Below are 17,081 nucleotides of genomic sequence, written 5' to 3'. Positions count from 1 at the left end.
GATATAGCTCAATTGAGTAACAAGTAAATTCTTAATGAAGGCACATACCTTCCTTGTATGCGCAAGACCTGCTGATAAGACAGTCCCATCAGTTTTACCTCGGTAAAAGGCCATTTTTATGGCAGTGCCAGCTTGGTCATGGCTGAACTCACAAATGAGAAGAATATTTTCATCACTGTGATTGAGCATAAGTTCATTTTGTAAGAAATAAATGCCACCTTCATTACTCCAAAGTGTTGGATCATGGTGATACCTTTCATTTGGTTATCAATCTAATGAAAGACCACTGAGACATCTAAAAATCGGCTGCTGTAAAAGCAACAGGGTATAGCAAAACATAAGACCCCCACTGAAAAAACTCCCCGCACCACGTTATTCAACCCCTGCCATAAAAACACTTCAGAGGGACCCTTGTTTTTAAGGGTAGAAAGTTTGCCAAAAAACAAAAAACAAATGTTATGTACTCCTTTTATTCATAATTCACAAGTTCTAATGAAAATACTTCCAAAATATTAGTCAAATACTTACCGAGACAATGCACTCTGTGCTCCTCTAAATGACCATTTTTTCAGGCATTTCTAAAGTTCCTTCTGTTTTTCTCAAAACTAGCTTTTTCTATGGGACCAACTGTTGCCCACAGTACCTTGAGATGTAGTGGTCAGACTTGCATTGTTCTTGCCACATTCAAAATCTTATCCATTGGATAGTGCAATAAAGGTATGGAAATAAATACCCATTGTTAGCACAAGTATAAAATGTTCTGTACTTTATTTGACCAACATATTGGTACTTACTTTATTAGATGAAATTTCATATAGTCATAGTATGTTCGATGAGAAAGATAAAATTGCAGTTCTGGTATAGTTGCACTCTGTGGTCCTTGAGAATGCAGACATATAATGTAAGCCAATATTGCAGCACAGCTAACAAAGAATTTGGGTAGGGCACCGAGACAAAACAACTGCATATTTGCTCACAGCGTGCCAGACGATGCCCTGTGCAAAAATACGAGGTGCGTAGGTTAAAAATTAACGAAAATGGCTTAAAGACCTTCAAAGAATGTAATAAATGATAGCCGAGTCTTGCAGCGCATTGTGATGTATTCTAAACATTGTGAAAGTACCTTCTTCTCTATTAAGATATTACAATACCAATATTTCAATCGTATAGGAGTACAGACCCAAGAAAGTACCAGTAAGCTACTATTGCAACATTTTTGTACCAAAAGCTACCCAGTCTAGTGTCAAGTCAGGTATGACTGACCGAAAGCTAGAGCACCCAGTCGCAGGGGATGCATACGATGGTTCCAGTATGCGCATGACGTGCTCTGTGGCCCTTCTCTATTCCCTGCTCATTGCTCCCCATCTGCTGTCAGGCTTGACGATGGGTAGGTGTGCCTGCCAGTCGACAGACCTGTTTCACAGTGCAGCGTCGAAGTGCCTGCTGTCAAAACGTGGTGGCTGCAAAACTGTACACATCCCTGGGGTGGCATCAGCAACATCAATTAACACAGTGGTAGCTGGAGAACTTTAGGCAAGTGCCTGCTGTCCTCAACCCCAAGCCGTTAACAACATGAAGCAAGTATACAGCCAACTGTGTTCGAGCATAGCCTGCATTGCTAAAACACAATGGCAAAGGCAGCTAGTTCTTAGTGTTACTTGTATAGGCCTTAGAAGGTGCCTGTTTAGTGCCAATCAATGCACAGCAAAGCCCAACAGGTATAGCCACTGCTGGCCTGGCAGCACAAAGGTGCCTTTGGTTGCCAGTATTAATCTGAGAGCTGTTTTTATCACTAGAAATTCTAGTTTCATTCCAGGTGAATAATGCTTAGTGAGGCTAAGTTTTTGCACACAATGGTGTTTTTTACGAGGCTGAAACAGCCCCGGGTTGAACCTATGATTATTGCCACACCCTGTACCGATACCCGAGTGTGTCGTGGTTTTCTATAACACTAGAAAACAGCCGGATTATTGCCAAGCATGTTATTCAATTTGTTACGCAGACTATTTTTTATTTGATGCATGCTCTTCCAAGACGAGAAAGCACTTTGACTAGAGTAATCAAGTTACAATCATTTTAAGGTCCAGCATAAGTTGAAAAACGTTAGTATCATTGTTGCAGTACCATACTGTAATACAAATAAAGTTTGTGCATTTTTTAGTGTGATAATACGTAGTACCACATTAGCAGTGGTTGCACTCAATGCATCAATGCTAGGGGCACACTTTTAATTACTTCGCACGTGTCAGGTTGTGTTGTGCCACAGCGGTCATTTGGGCCATGGCCGGCTTTGTAAAGTGAACTGCCCATTGCAGCCGGCGACAATGGGAGCCAGCGCGCCAAAAAATTGCTGCGTAGGGATGGCGCGCTCCGTCAAGGTGGGGCTAAGTTTAATCCCCAAGCATCGTCAGCTCTGCTTCGCTCGCAGTGGGGCCGACGACTGCTCGCATGAAAAGTAGCAGTCGTACCAATCAATGCTGATTGTACCGATCACTACCTGTTGCATCGACCAGCAACGAGAATTCATGGTTAAGTCTAGACCTATTTCTTACCTTTGCAAATGCCAACGTGCACAAGTAAACCACACTTTTCCTGTATGCGCCTGGTCGACTACCATTCTTTATTTTCGAGCATTTTCCTTTATTTAAACATGCGGAAATTTTGCCGGCTCTCGCTTTACGTCAAGGAGCTTTCTTTTGCCATTAAGCTCGTCTATGCACATGCAAAAGTTCACAGGGAAGGCTCGAATAACTCAACAGGGCCACTATGTGTGTGGAAGCGCAAACATTTCTGCGGGAACACGTTTTTCCGGCGAAGGGAGCTCTTATAGACAGCAACCTTTTCAGTGGCTGCGGCGTTTTCACCATAACTGGAGCGCCACGCTTGTAGGAGCTCCATCTGGGTGCCTTACAAGCCTAACTAATGGAAAAGTTCGGTGTGACAGTCGTCCCAAGTCGATGCTTTCATTGAGAACCACAGTTATCTTCGGGATATCTTGTTGAGCCACCGCCCCAGTACCGAAGCGATCGGACCGTGGTGAAAATAAATTACCTTTACCGTGGGCCTGCCGGGCTTGCTCAGCTGTTCACAATAAATACCATCGTGCAAAAAACAAAAGATATTTTCTTTACAAAAAATGATGCCTCAACTATGACCAAGGAACCAGCTCTAGCAGAAAGAAACCACTTATGGTCCCTTCCGGTACATCATCATAACTTCCTGTTCTCAATTGACCCACAGATGAGATTGAGGCTGCCAGAACGACTACCTCACCGGCGGGAAACGCTATTTCATAAACTGCCACTCAATGCGGCGTTCACTAATGCCTACTTACATCGCATAGGCCAAAGTCCAAGCCCATATTGCGACAACTGTGGTGCCCCCGAAACCGTCCAGCATGTCCTCCTAAAGTGCTCCGCCTACACCGACGCAAGGAGCCGGTTACATAAGAAGATGACATGTTTTCACCCTGGACCAATTACGCTGAGCCTGCTACTTGGACCATGGCATTCTGCGTCATCTCAACGGAAAGTCCTGGATGCGTTATTTGGGTATCTTGAAGATATTGGCGTCGCTGAGACTTTAGAGCCCCCCCTTATGCAGACAGTCCTCGCTACATCCCATGACCCTATATATGATTCTATCCCTTTTTTCTCCTTTCCTCTACTACTCCTCTTTTTACTACTCATCTATCTTTTCCCCATTCCCCTTCCTGCAGAGTAGCATGTCGACATAAGCATGTTGGCAAACCTCTCTGCATTCCCTTCTTTAATAAAGAGCTTCTCTCTCTCTCTCTGAAAGTATGACGCAAAAAATATTGTAGGATCTCTCAGCATATTTTTTAGCAAACACATTTCTTTTGGCTTGGTTTGTCACCGAACATCCTGCCCAAGTCTACTTATAACCTACAACCTCGTCGTCAGACTCATTGCAGCTACTTTTTCAAGAATCACTGTCCATGTTACTGGTACACTGCCTCCACAAAAGCTGAAGGACCACCAAGAATGAGTGAGAAATTTCTGATGAGTCTTTTTTTTGTTATACTTGTGCTATGCGCCTTAAGCCAATAGGAATTGACCTCGTGCCGAGTGTTTCTTCTTGTTTTTCCTTTTGCCACACTACATGAAACAGTGCGCACAAAGTGCTTCTTCCTCAGGAAGCTTATATTTTCTGTTTCATGCTATAGAACAAAACGCCCCGATTTTTCTCTTGTTTTTTTCTTCGGATGTACAGGCGCTATCTCAAGCATGTGGAATGCCATAGAATGCATTGGCAAGGGTTAGCAACTGCGGAATGTCTTTTGTGGACGATCTGGGTGGGTGTGCGTTTGGTGGATGCCGACCGGGTGTGTGCTTTCACCAGCCTAGCCAAGTAACAATTTCGAGTTAAAAAACTTCTTTCACCACACCGTTGATCCAACAGAAGGTGCGCACTTCCCCCAGTGTGAATCGGCAAATACTGAGCCCAACGGACTCAGAGAAAGACTAAGCAACAACCATGGCAAGCTGAACAAATGCGTACACAGTGGAGAAATGTGGATTAAATGCAGCGCCAGCCGGTGCAGTGGCGTCGGAAAGAACTAAAGAAAAGCCAAACAAGCAATAACGAATTCAGCACGCGGAATCGGTGCGTGTGGGCAGGTCGCTATCTATAAAGCTGGTCGTGGTTTGGGCAAAGTTATGCATTGGATGTCTCCATGCTGCGAGCAAGCCTCGAACTATTGCTGTCGTCCCACACTAGCACTTTGAGATGAGAAGTGTGGGGGAATTGATCAAGATCTTTCACTTTGCTGGATTATTGTGATTTCATTTCCAATCTCTTTAATGTGTGGTTGTGGTTGGTTCTGGGACATGAAAAACAAATGGCCATAAAAAAATTCATAAATAAACGGTTTATTATGTACATATGTATATATATATATATATATGTTCATTCACAGAAGCAACCTTTTTTTTTTTCAACACAGTAAATACATATATACAAGAACAAAATAAAAACTGTGACATTCACACTTTGAAACTGCACTAGTGGTAGTAGTCCTGCACAAAAAATGTACAGCTTGTCTATATTGCACACAGGCATGGGCATAGACTTCTGTCTGCTCGCAAGACCAAAATCAGTTAACGTCATTGTAATTCAACGTTTGCTCTAGTTTAGGATAGCCTTCTAGCGTAACAACTGCCACATGCACTCGAAGAATGCGTGGCCTGCATGCTCCACTCCGAGACAATGGCAGAAAAGTTCTCTCCAAGCAGCCCCCTCTTCACATGCAGGGAAAACAGAAATGAATAGATGTAGAATGTCTATAAATAGGCACTTACGAAAACGAGCACACACAGCAGGGAGTTTTGGCAGGAGAGTTACTCTTGTAAAAAAATCCTGGGAGTTAGGCTTAGTTCTGTTCTGCCATCGCCTCTTCTGTCACCACAGCGCTGTTGCAATGTATGCTTGATCACAACTTTGCGTTACCTCTGTATCACACTCCAAGCAACTTTTGCACCATACCAGCATGCCCATGTTGCTTCCTTTTCTGTTCAACAAGATCGTCTAATACTGGAGGCAAAGAAAGAAAGTATGCCAAGACATGGGCTAGGCAAGTAAAGCTTGCTATGTGGACTGACTCGTGGCATCACTTAAAACTGAGAGGGGAAAGAAAAAAAAAAAAGAGCCATGCAACACACAATTTTCATACCGTTGTAGAGGGCACAACTTAGCCTGCTACTGTCACATATTGCCAAGCCAAATATGGCTCACACGTCACACCCGCAAACTTTGTCCTGTTCTGGCTCACTTTCCGACCGCAACATCAAGTTGCCGTGCCATTATAAAGCCACTCTATGGTAAATGGTAAGGCGCCTGGTATAGATAGCTTTGCTGCAGTGTACTTGAAAAAGTGGAATTACTAAGAACCTACTACTTCACTTCTTAGAGCACTCAATAGTTACGCGGTTAAAACTAAAACTTTGTCTAAAGCCATGCTACCTGTCACCATGTCCAGTGCTTTTGTCAAGCGACAGCAATGCGATGCATGATGGAAACATTTGGAGTTGTAGAACGGCCAAAGCTCACACAGCAGCATTCGTTCAAAGGCATTATGGTGCAAGACTAATTGCAGAGCTCTTAAAGCCTTGAAAACTGTCACAAGAATTCAACGGTCAAAAACGTTCTACGGCGAAACACCATGCAATGAGCTTTGTACCATGGCAAAATGTTAAGTAGGAGTGCATCATCGAAACAACCAACCAGCAAAACACACTCAACTAGGTTTGCTTGTGCCAGCTTCTTGCTCAACACTGTACACGAAACAACCAACCTTCAACTGACATCGGCACTAGAGAAAAGCAATGCTCCATAGGTGTTGAATTATCGGAGCGCAAGTTCCGGGCTCAGCCCACCGCACACCAAGGATTGGTGTCCTTCGCTCCACTCTGCAGCTGCAGCCTTTCTGCCAACCTGCTGCCCTCCCCACAAAGGTCAATTTTCATGGGCGTTTTAGAGGACTGCACAAGACTGTGCTTCAGAGCCTGTGTGGGCATGCGCGTGCGCACACACACACACAAGAATGCATCTAGTAAGCAGTGTGAAATGCTACTGAACCCATACTCCGCATTGACTTTGCATTCTTGTTCGACGTGGAAGTAGAGCAAAAACACTGCTACATGTTTCAGGGGTCAATGAGAAGGCATGATTCAAGAAAACATATTCGGTCATGTACTGGACTAAAATTTAGTGGGACCAAGCTTTCACAACGTAAAACCCAGGAAAGCGCAATAACCGGGAAGATTTCACCGTGAGTCTATTGCAGATGGGATAGCACTAATTGCTTTTGTTCCATGTGCAGCCAGGTTAACAGACAGCAGGTTAACATTCGAGCAACACGTTTGTTTACTGTTCTCCAGCTGTATTCACTTAGGCTGGAGCGCTTAGCTACACGCAAATTACTTATTTCAGCTTATTGAAAGCAAACTTCACTCCGGACAATATCCAAGCATCAGCACTAGCGGCGGCTCCCACATTGTGCCGCCAACTTTCACCAAAAAACTGAATCAATAGTTTGTGCTTACATCCAGTGGTTGGGCAAATGCCCAGAACATTTGGTCACTGATACAATGCAGTGTGATATCGTAACACTGAAAGATCAAAAGGTTAATTTTGCTACAGCCAGCAAAAGTACAAATCAACAGGTAATTCAGACAAACCAATTGAGCCCCAAATTGAGTTCTTTGTCTGCCCAGAATTATAAGCTTTGCCCTGAACTTGGTTTAAAATGATGGGGAGAAACATAAAATCTGTTCAAAGTGAACAAACAGGTCCCAATTTAGTCACGGCAATATTATGCAAGCAGTCAAGACAGTGTAAAACAATCAGAAACCACAAGAGGTCATAGTGAATTTGGGTCATTCAAGTTGGCATGCTGCAAAATGATGGATGCGCATCTAAACAGGAGCTCCTCTATAGCTGTCCTGCAACAAAACAGAACTTGTATACAGTGCAAGCAGTTTCACGGAAAAGCACAGGAGCTAGTCCCTTTTTTTCCAGTGTGCTACTGAGTAGGATGGCATTTTTCTAGCTTGCCACACAATAATTGCATCTGTTGCACATTAACTCAAGGCAGGCAGTGCCATGAGCTTCGCAGACAGGACTTTTCATCGATGCAACAGTGTTGCCTGGACTGGTGCGCACATTGGAGACGCATCAACAAAGGAGCCCGTACGCATGGCGGGCTCCCGCTGACCACTCGCACGGGTGCACAACATTCCCGCACCTTGCACTCCCAAGCAATGCAACGATGGAAAAGCGAATCCGGCTAAACGTGGTTGCACGCCAAGCACGAAAATGTACACCACCAGCATGCCACTGGGACGCTCACGAAAGCGTAGTGTAGGACCGCTGGCCCGTATTCGCCTGTACCCTGCCATGAGCTGGCCGGGGACCTTCCGCCGCATTTTTTTCGAATTTCTGCGCCAGTGCCGCAACCCCCGTCGGGGGACGTGCGCCGGCTGGTGTGGGCCGTGCGGGCAGCGGCCTACTTAGAACAGCAGGCTGCTGTGCACTGTTCCTCCCGTCGTGCACAAAAGCCAGCGGTGTGCCGCCAAACTCGAGAGCCGTGGCGCAGTCGTCATACAGGGAGCCGTCGGGGGGTGCAGGGGGCCGCGGCGGGGGTGGATGCGCCGGCCGAGGACCGTTGCTGCGCTGGCTTGCCGAGCGTGCCACACGTGAGCGCCCACGCATGCTCCCCTGCAATGGAGGTCCCAGCAATACTTGGCAAAGAGTCACAGAAAAAAGGAAGGGATAAAAGGTCTGGTAACAACCTCACATCAAGTGGACATCCTTTGGCTGTCTGGATATTAAGGGTTTCCTGCTTTTATGCTTTACAACAACAAAACAACTTGCCCGCCCTACACGTCCGTAGCTGCCACTCTGCTGTCTGTGCCAATCTTGGTGCCGCATGGGATGTGCGATGGTGATTAAACAATGCGAATGCGTCCCGCGACCTCTTACTTTACCTACACAACATATGGCGGACAGTGTTTGGGGCTTTTACACCGCAGGCTGGCCTGCTGTCTGTGCACTTGGCTTGACTACGTGGTGCCATCTGTTAGTTCTACTTGTAACAGCTCCCAATGCCCAGTGCAAAACACCACACTTTCGTGCTACAAGATACGGCAGTCTAGACGATCCCGAGTGATCACGGTGCTCAGCCAATAACGACATTGCACACATCCTGTGGGACTGCCCTCGCTTTGCCGACTGTTGACAAGAAGCCTTCAAAAACGTAGGACTGGCAAGCCCACCCAGCCTTAATGACTGGCTTTATCCAAGTCGTTTCAATCAGAGCAAAGAACGGCGCCTCCTCACCGCTCTTCGAACTTCCTCGAGACATCTGGCCTCCACCATGTCCTTTAGTTTTATACCTCGTTGGATGTATCATTCTTTTTTCCCCAACTCCCATTACCTAATCCCTCTCTCCTAGAGACCAAAATTTGCTAAAGCGTAACATGGCGTCTTTGTATCCCTTGTGCATAAAATAAACGCGTGTTGCCACTACCACGGTGCCTAGGTAGGCCCATGTACGAGCACCTGAACGGCAGTACATGTACTATTACTATGCAGCCGTGCGTGTGCATTTTTATCCAAAAACTCGAAAAAGACGTTCAAATTTATGATCCGACAGATAGGTTTACTTAGCAGAGCCTTGGTATACGTAGAGTTGGAGGTAACAGGCAGGTGACTACGCTGAACCTGCAATAGCCATTGCAACCACCAGCGGCACTGCGGTTTGGCAGCTTATGAATGTGGACATGGTTTGATTTATCCCTGACCATTTATAATTGTTTATGACTTATGAAAGTTAACGTGTAAATAAAAATTTTACGTGTTTCTTCAAGAGCTTGTGTGTGCGCTTCTCGTTCTTGGCACATGCGGTCAGTCGCTGTTTACGCCATCTTTGCTGAGCAACTGATAGCTTCATTTTTTTATTATTCACGAGATAATTTTTAAAGGTACTGCTCCAGAGACTGACAATAGTACCTATTTTCGTTTGCTGGGGACGCCAATATATCTATTTAGGCCAACTTCTGTTTTGTCTTTAGGGTCCCTTTAATAATCTTCACTACCACTTATACACCACGAGTCAGTTTAGCCTCGTCTATAAAAACATCGCCACAGTAGCAATGTTTTGCATAGTCTGATGCACGTGCGAACTGTGGCCCCAATGGTTACACCCTATCTCAGATCTGATGAGCCCTTATAATAATGCTGCACATAATAAATTAGTGTCTCACAAGGCACATAACATAACCATTTCGCTTCCCCAGCTCATTTGAAGTGATCCTGGAATTGCAAAGATTCAACGTTGAACTCTTTCCTTACCACACTTGCTGAGCACTGATGGCTTGCTCGTGAGAAATGCAAAGCTCGCTTGGCAGTTTCAGGCATATTCTGCCATCTAGTATGCATAGTTTAAGGACTACTTTTTTGGTTTCAGTATGGCATTTTGTTTTACCACATGGCATCAACTTTCCAGTTGAATGCAAAAACAATACTCTGCACTGAAGCTACATAATGTAACTTCTCCAAGTCTGCGTCTGACCCAAGGTAGCTCAGAAAGAAATGAAAGGTGGCTTGTTTTACAAGCCAAAGGTTGGGCTTCACAATTACACACTTGATTCCTTCCTCATGTTTTCTTGCTCGTCCCATCTCAAACCTGTTCTAATGACCCTTGGTGTGAAAAAGCATTTTAAGTTGATGTATTACACCTTGTCTTTGCCTGAACAGCACAGGTAGTAAATGCAGGCAGGCTTGCAATTACAGTCTGCAAGCTGGCACAGAGATATAGGCAATATTTGTGCAAGCTTGCAAGGGATGCTATAGTCCACAGTGTTGCCAATGCCAGCTTTCACAATCAGTGGTGTTGTGCTGTAATGAACATAACGCAATCACACAGAAATAATCGCAATCCATTGCTACAAACATCCTTATAAAAGCTGGCTTCGAAATGCTGCACAAAAGAAGGGAGAATTAAGTTCTTTATTATTCAACCTGCTACTGCCAGCAGATGTTTTGGTAAACTTTGGCTCTGAATGTCCACCGTTATGAAAGGGGAGATCAGAGGGCACCTGACATGGGAGGTAGTACTATAGTTACCGACTAACCTGTGCAGCCTTACAGTAAATAAAGCCAAGCTCAACAGCCTGGAAAGAGCCACCTTCGAGGTCGTTCACCACGGTGGCTCGGTAGCTAAGGCGTTGTGCTGCTGAGGCTAAGGTCGCGCGTTCAGTCCCGGCCGTGGTGGCCGTTCTTTTGATGGAGGCGAAAAGTGGAAATGCCAGTGTGTCAAGATTTCGGCACACATCGAAGGTCCCAGATGGTCTAAACTAGTCCTTACCCGCCGCGGTGGCTCAGTGGCTAAGGCGTTGCGCTGCTGAGCACGAGGTCGCGGGTTCGATTCCCGGCCGCGGCGGTCGCTTTTCTGATGGAGGCGAAAAGCAAAAACGCCCGTGTGTACGAGATTTCGGCGCACGATAAAGATCCCCAGGTGGTCCAAATTAATCCGGAGCCCTCCACTACGGCGCGCCTCATCGCCTGCGTTGCGTCGGCGCGTTAAACCCCACAATCAAAATCAAACTAGTCCCTTCACTACGATGCATCTCATGGCCCAAGTTCAGTGTAAATACCCCAAGAGGTGAATTTTTTCGGGCACCTGCGAGGGGCACGAGGGGGCCCGCTGGACACCCGTGGGCCGCCCGGGGGCAGGCCGCGCAGGGGCAGGTCGGGCCGGCGCAGGCCGGCTGGGTGCCACGTGGCTGTTGCTCGAGCTCTGCAGCACGGGGCCCGAGATGTCAACGTTGCGAAAGCTGCCCCGCTCGCGGCTCACGCTGCGCCGGGGCTTCTGGTGCTGGGGCGGCGGCAGTGGCGGGGCACTCGGGACGGCAGGGACCATGGGCTGGGCCACGGGGGACGAGATGTTCAGGGCCTTGATCGCCTCAGCGTCTATGTTGAACTTCGACAGCGGTCGGCCACCACGCCTGTCCAGGCCCACCTGTTGAGCACGGCTCCTGGGGGGAAGGCAAACGAGCAATTCAACGCCAACCTTGTCAACTGATGGCAGCTCAGGGGCACCACGAAGTTATTGTTCAGCAGTGAATCCGCCTGGGTGTGTACAAAAATAGCGCCTACCCTCTAATAAGGAGCGGTCACTCCAGGTACACACCCTACTGCTGGCAAAGGTTACGCCAAAGGCGGGCGATGAGAAAACAGTATCAATTACCATTGACAAGCATTTTTTACTAGCAGTGCCTTTCCTGCGGTAGAACATACTGCAACATAGTTCGGGAGATTTTTTGCAGATGCCATGAGGTGGCATAGTTGCCCATCGGCCTTACTCTTCACACTTTCTATATCCGTGTCGTAACGTTCTGAAACTCAGTCTTGTGAAACGCCCTTTTTTGGCACAAAAACAATGGGATTGAAATGGAAGAGATACACTGCATATGTAATTTTTCCTTCCTGAAAGAGTAAGGTATTGTTTGTCATTGAATGAAAGCCAAAAGAGCTATGAAAGATGCAATTTTTCAGTTCAAACTGCCCTTTTAGATTAGAATTTATGTTAAAAACAAACCGGGTGGACACCATGACTATGACTAATACTAAAGGGTTACTAACGAACAGGATGAGTAGTCAAGAGGAGATACATAGAGAGATTGTAGGAGAACATTCAAGGGTGGGCAACAAATGAATCTGTCATGGGGAGGGACATGCAAATGCAAATTCTTGCCCTCAGTGACCCCTAATCATGACTGATGCGGACGATATCAGGTGCTACAGTGTCAGTTGCAAATTGGCCCACCTTATCAATATAGTGTCCACAAAAGCACTGCTTGCTTTACGACATTACTACATTTAAAAAAGTGGCAACGGAAAGATGGCATACTTTATTGCTGCCTTGCGAGCTTTTGTCATCCACCATGTCTTGAGATGTCGACGGAAATAGTAGATGGAGAAACTGGTGATCACAGCCAAGGGCACGATGCAGAGGAATATTATGTACATGGACACCATGAAACTGTAGCCAGCTGCAAGAAGAAAATAACACACACGCACATAGGCAGTGAGAGACAGTACAGTAGAATCCTTAAAAGTTTTCTTTAATTGTCACAGCTAATACTGAAATGGCAATACCCCCCAAAAACCTCAGTCACCCTTTCCCCTTGTTGGCAGATTTACAGGCACGTGCATGAGCTGGCATTCAAATAATTTAGAACCATTACAACAACAAAACCATCTGCATCCACTTGAACATAATCTGCAGGCGGCTCATATGATGTAGCAACATTGATGACAGTGACATTTGCATTTTTAGTGAAGAAACGAGAAGGAAACAAGATTGGGTAAGCCCTTGTGAGATTAGTGAGCACTTGTGTTTTGCAAAACAAATTTTCTACAGTCCAACTAAGGTTTTGAGTATTGCCTTGCATTTGTCAAAGTTCAGTGACTATTGCACAAGTTGCAATGAAGAGAAGTGGCCAGGTGAGTTCTGATTGCAAGGTTTATGGCTGTGCTGGATTACATTTTTTATACTATTTGAGTTATTACTTCAAAATTATTCCAAGAAAATCATATTCGCCTTGAAGGCAAAAACTAGTATTTGCACATGCATACTATTTCACATTGTGATTTGACACCTGAATTCAATTTTATCCCTTAATGAGAATAAACTGAGAGATTCCCTGTCATACAAAGCTGAGTTGTATACTTAAGAATTTGAGGAATTCAATTTCTTGGTTGTATAGACCATTTTCTTTATTAGAAGTTGGCGCTGCCATTTTGTTTTTTCCGACCAGACGCACGTGCCGTCTATGAAGCGAACACCGCAACTGGCATGCTGGGCTGTTAAGTGCTCCGTTCTTTCCGTGCCTCTGTTCAGTGTCTGAGCATTACCCAATGAACTGTTCAGTTAGCGGTTGCAGTGCTTCTGTCAGTGTTCATACGGGCTTCAAAAGCAAAAATTAAAGAGTTTTCAAGGACTTTCAAGGACCAGAAAACACATTTTCAAGGTCCCCATCTTATGTCTATCTAGGATTATTTATAACTTTTCCAACACAATGCAAAATTTTGTTACTGCCTAATACCTAAGAACATTATTGCAGATTTAGATAGGCGCTATGGGTTCATAAATGCTCCCCCAGCTTTATTTTTTATTTCATAGTTTGTATTTGGAGGTTTTCTTTTTTCTTTGTGTTTTGCTGAGGCTGTTTGATTTCAAAACTTAGTTCATGTTGCCTGCATCTCCTGCTTTGTCAGCAAGACTATCAGCTGAAATTAACTCAGCAAGTGTTGCTGCAAGGCAGGATGAACTATGTACACGTCCACCATTTGCACGTAAAAGCAAACACAGATGCAGCGTATGAGGCGCAGCAAACATGCAATGAAAGGCCATCCACAGACTAGATGGAACATGCAAGATAGAGAACAGAAGCCCGCTTTCACGAGATTGTATCGTGACATGAATTCTATTGAGGAGTGCTGCTACCAATGTTGCCTCGTAATAATAAGAATCCACAACTCGTAATTTCACGCAATACACTGAAACTTGATTGTTACAATGTTTGTTGACATTTTAACACCTAAAATTCACAACAAACACTTTAGATTCTAGTGAAAAGAGAAGGCCATTGGTTCTCTCCAGAAAAATCAAGGGTTTTCAAGGACCCTTTAAAAATTCCAGGACTTTCCAGGCCTTGAAATTTACACTTCTAAATTCAAGGGTTTTCAAGGTTTTCAAGGACCTGTGCGAACCCTGTTCTGTGTGTGTGTGTGTTCTGTTTTATTTTTATCACCTGCGGAATAATGCAACAGTGGATTTTAGTTCCTAATTCACTTCTAGCGTGGATGAAGGCGATCCTGTCTGTTGCAAGCAGCAGCAGCAGTGGTGGTGGTGGTGCCGGTGGCACTCTGCAGTTCTGAGATGCAAACGCTACAGGTATGGAGCCGACGGACATAACAATTGATGTCAGGGAGTAAATATGTATTCTCAATGCCACCTGGCTTGTGATGCTCACCGATTAGGCATGTCTACGGAAACGCATATGTCGAATGCGGAGCGAGCACAGTGTGTGGGTCTCGTTGACCTGCACTCGCGATGGACTTTCGACGAGGCGATTACCACGCAGTTGACATCGCAATACATTATGATCTTTCTGCTGATGAGTATGAACTAACTGGGCAGAAAAATAATGCAACCGCACAACCAGTCAAACTACAGTTCCCAGGTTGCGATCATGATTGGCTAACTCCACGCAGCGTATTCAAACTGTCGCTCTGAGTTGATCTTTGTGGTCCCTTTGCTTGCACCATGAATGCTTTGCGTGATCAGCAATGGCTGTTTTGTAATGCTAGTACTTTAGATTCCATGACAACGCAAAAGGACAAGAAATTTTTCCTTTAACCACGTAGTGCGAAATTTCTGTTTCATTTGGAAAAAGCTCAACCTGGACACACCTCGAGTTATGCTTTCACACAGTGCTGCCTGCTTATCCTGCTATCTACCAGCTGTGTATGATGGAGAACGTTATCCTTGGCAGTGTAATGCGTTTGACTGAAAAATAAAGTAACCAAAATGCCGTGATTTTTAAAGGTTAGATTAGATGAAAAGGAGATTGAATAATGCCATCCGGCTGTAACGACCGAACAATATATGTTATTTTAAATTGATTACAAGGGACCAAAAGTCATTATAATGTTATAAAGGAATGAAGTCACTTCTAACTTCCAAGGGGATTCTGTTTTGTCACCCATGTCACAGCTTTGCATGCGATAAATGGATTTCGCTCCGTCTGCTTGCCGTCCAACTAGTGCACCAAGCAGACACGGGAGTTGGTCGATGGTACAAGTTCTTTTCAGTTTATCAACAGTGTCCATTGATGTTGGAACTCAGTTTCCGCTGGGAAGCTGTGCAGCAAAAACATGTCGCACAACTGCACTGCATTTTCGCCATGCCGAGTCGCACACATGTGCTGTTGGTTCTCTGGTTGTTCCCAAACCCACCACTGCACAGTGCTGATCAAGTGACGCTTGCACCTTGAACCGCATTGCAGCATAGGCTACAACAGTTGAAAGTTTTGCAAAAACTAGGCACATGGTTAAAAACACTCTCATACTATGCAGCGGAGTACATCGCGTCGAGCGATGTTAACAGCTCAACGCAAACAGGCAATGCTGGTCCATCGGAAGCGGAAGGCACGTGGGCTGCCGAAATGCCAGGTCTGCGAGCATTTTCTTCCTTTCACGGCTGTTTATGGAAAACGGTGTATAGAATAGTTGACTGTGTCAATTATATGACACTTGGCATTTGAGTGGTTTGTTTGCCCCCTTCATTATTTTAATTAAGCGCATTCGTATGATATGTAAAACTGTTTCTTACTGCATAACATGCACGTGTTGCAACCGTGTATTATTTTTGGATTGTGTTTTTTTCATTTTTTTTTTACGTGTTTAATTTTGAGCCATGAATTTGCTTCTTACTCTGCTCTGTAACACGCTCACATTGTGTTATTGTCCTCTATGGCTTGCACAACACCGCGAGTTACATCTGTCTAGAGGAACTGAAAGGGTACTCTGCATAAATAAATAACGCTCCTCATACACAGCACATGAGCACACAAGCTTCTGTGGATTCTCCCTGTAAAATAAGCCATCTTTGAGCACAGCAATATAGGCCACCTGAGGGATCGGAAGCGGGGCCACTGTCGGAACTGCCACCAGGACCAGGGTAGTTGCAGTATGGTGGTGCATAACCGACCATGCAATGGCAATGGCCTCGGCTATTACAAACCTGCACGCAAAACAAGGAGTACCAATCACTGCTTCACCCTTGCAAGGAAACATAGGTGCATTTACAGTCATACACTGGCAAACTATAAATTGCCTTCACTTTTACCTCCCTATTTCCCTATTGTAGTTTGTTATGCTTTATTTTGTGTAATTGATTGATCCACGGGTGCTCCACTGCACTTGCTTGGTTCAATCAGCCAGCTTACCCCCATAAGCCCTGTAACTCCCCCAATTTCAACCGTCGCTGCTTGCAGGCACGATGCCAGAAACAGCAAAGCCGAAGATTTCCACCACCAGTACGTTGCGCTGATAAGCAGCCGCCTTCGGCATCGTGAACACAAGGTGGGGTAAAAAAAAAATCCCGCTGGCGTTCTTATCACGTCTTGCGGCATCTGTTCATAGACGCTAAAAACGCAGCTATGGTCTTTCAAAACAAACACAACGGAAGTTAAAGCCGCGCTCACCGTTTGTGAGACTGCGCTTTTGCCCTGCAGCAGCGGCTGATGTTAAAAATAATACGAAATATAGACCGTGCCTTCGTTTTTAAGTGCTGTGCTTTTGAGTGATGATAAATATAGGTTGACTTGAGAGATAGGTGGCGATGTGGTTGAATTCGTGCGTGTTTTGGTTATAGTGCGGTACCGCTTATAGTGCGGATTTTTGTGACTCCTGCGACATACGTTATAAGCGGTCTACACTGTAAACAAATTACACAGTACGCTTACCAGCCTATCACAAATAAGGTTGGG

The 17,081-nt window shown here is 45.2% G+C and overlaps 1 protein-coding gene across 1 annotated transcript in view; it reads right to left on the bottom strand.

Annotated features, from left to right (window-relative positions):
* Window positions 1–4,876: 4,876 nt before the first annotated feature.
* Meltrin (disintegrin and metalloproteinase domain-containing protein meltrin) overlaps window positions 4,877–17,081 on the bottom strand; it is a 146,537-nt gene continuing 134,332 nt past the window's right edge. The window contains exons 18-21 of the mRNA XM_077688055.1: window positions 16,222–16,333; window positions 12,434–12,575; window positions 11,204–11,558; window positions 4,877–8,238 (exon numbers count right to left, since the gene is read on the bottom strand). Of these exons, the coding sequence (XP_077544181.1) occupies window positions 7,867–8,238; window positions 11,204–11,558; window positions 12,434–12,575; window positions 16,222–16,333 (981 nt within the window). The 3' untranslated portion in view covers window positions 4,877–7,866. The remainder of the gene's footprint in view (window positions 8,239–11,203; window positions 11,559–12,433; window positions 12,576–16,221; window positions 16,334–17,081) is intronic.

The sequence above is a fragment of the Haemaphysalis longicornis genome, unplaced genomic scaffold (genome assembly GCF_048455015.1).
Source record: "Haemaphysalis longicornis isolate Haplotype H1 unplaced genomic scaffold, Haemaphysalis longicornis Haplotype H1 scaffold_1, whole genome shotgun sequence".
NCBI lineage: Eukaryota > Metazoa > Arthropoda > Arachnida > Ixodida > Ixodidae > Haemaphysalis > Haemaphysalis longicornis.
The sequence above is the reverse complement of the archived record's forward strand: the minus strand, read 5'-3'. Positions and strand labels throughout refer to the sequence as shown.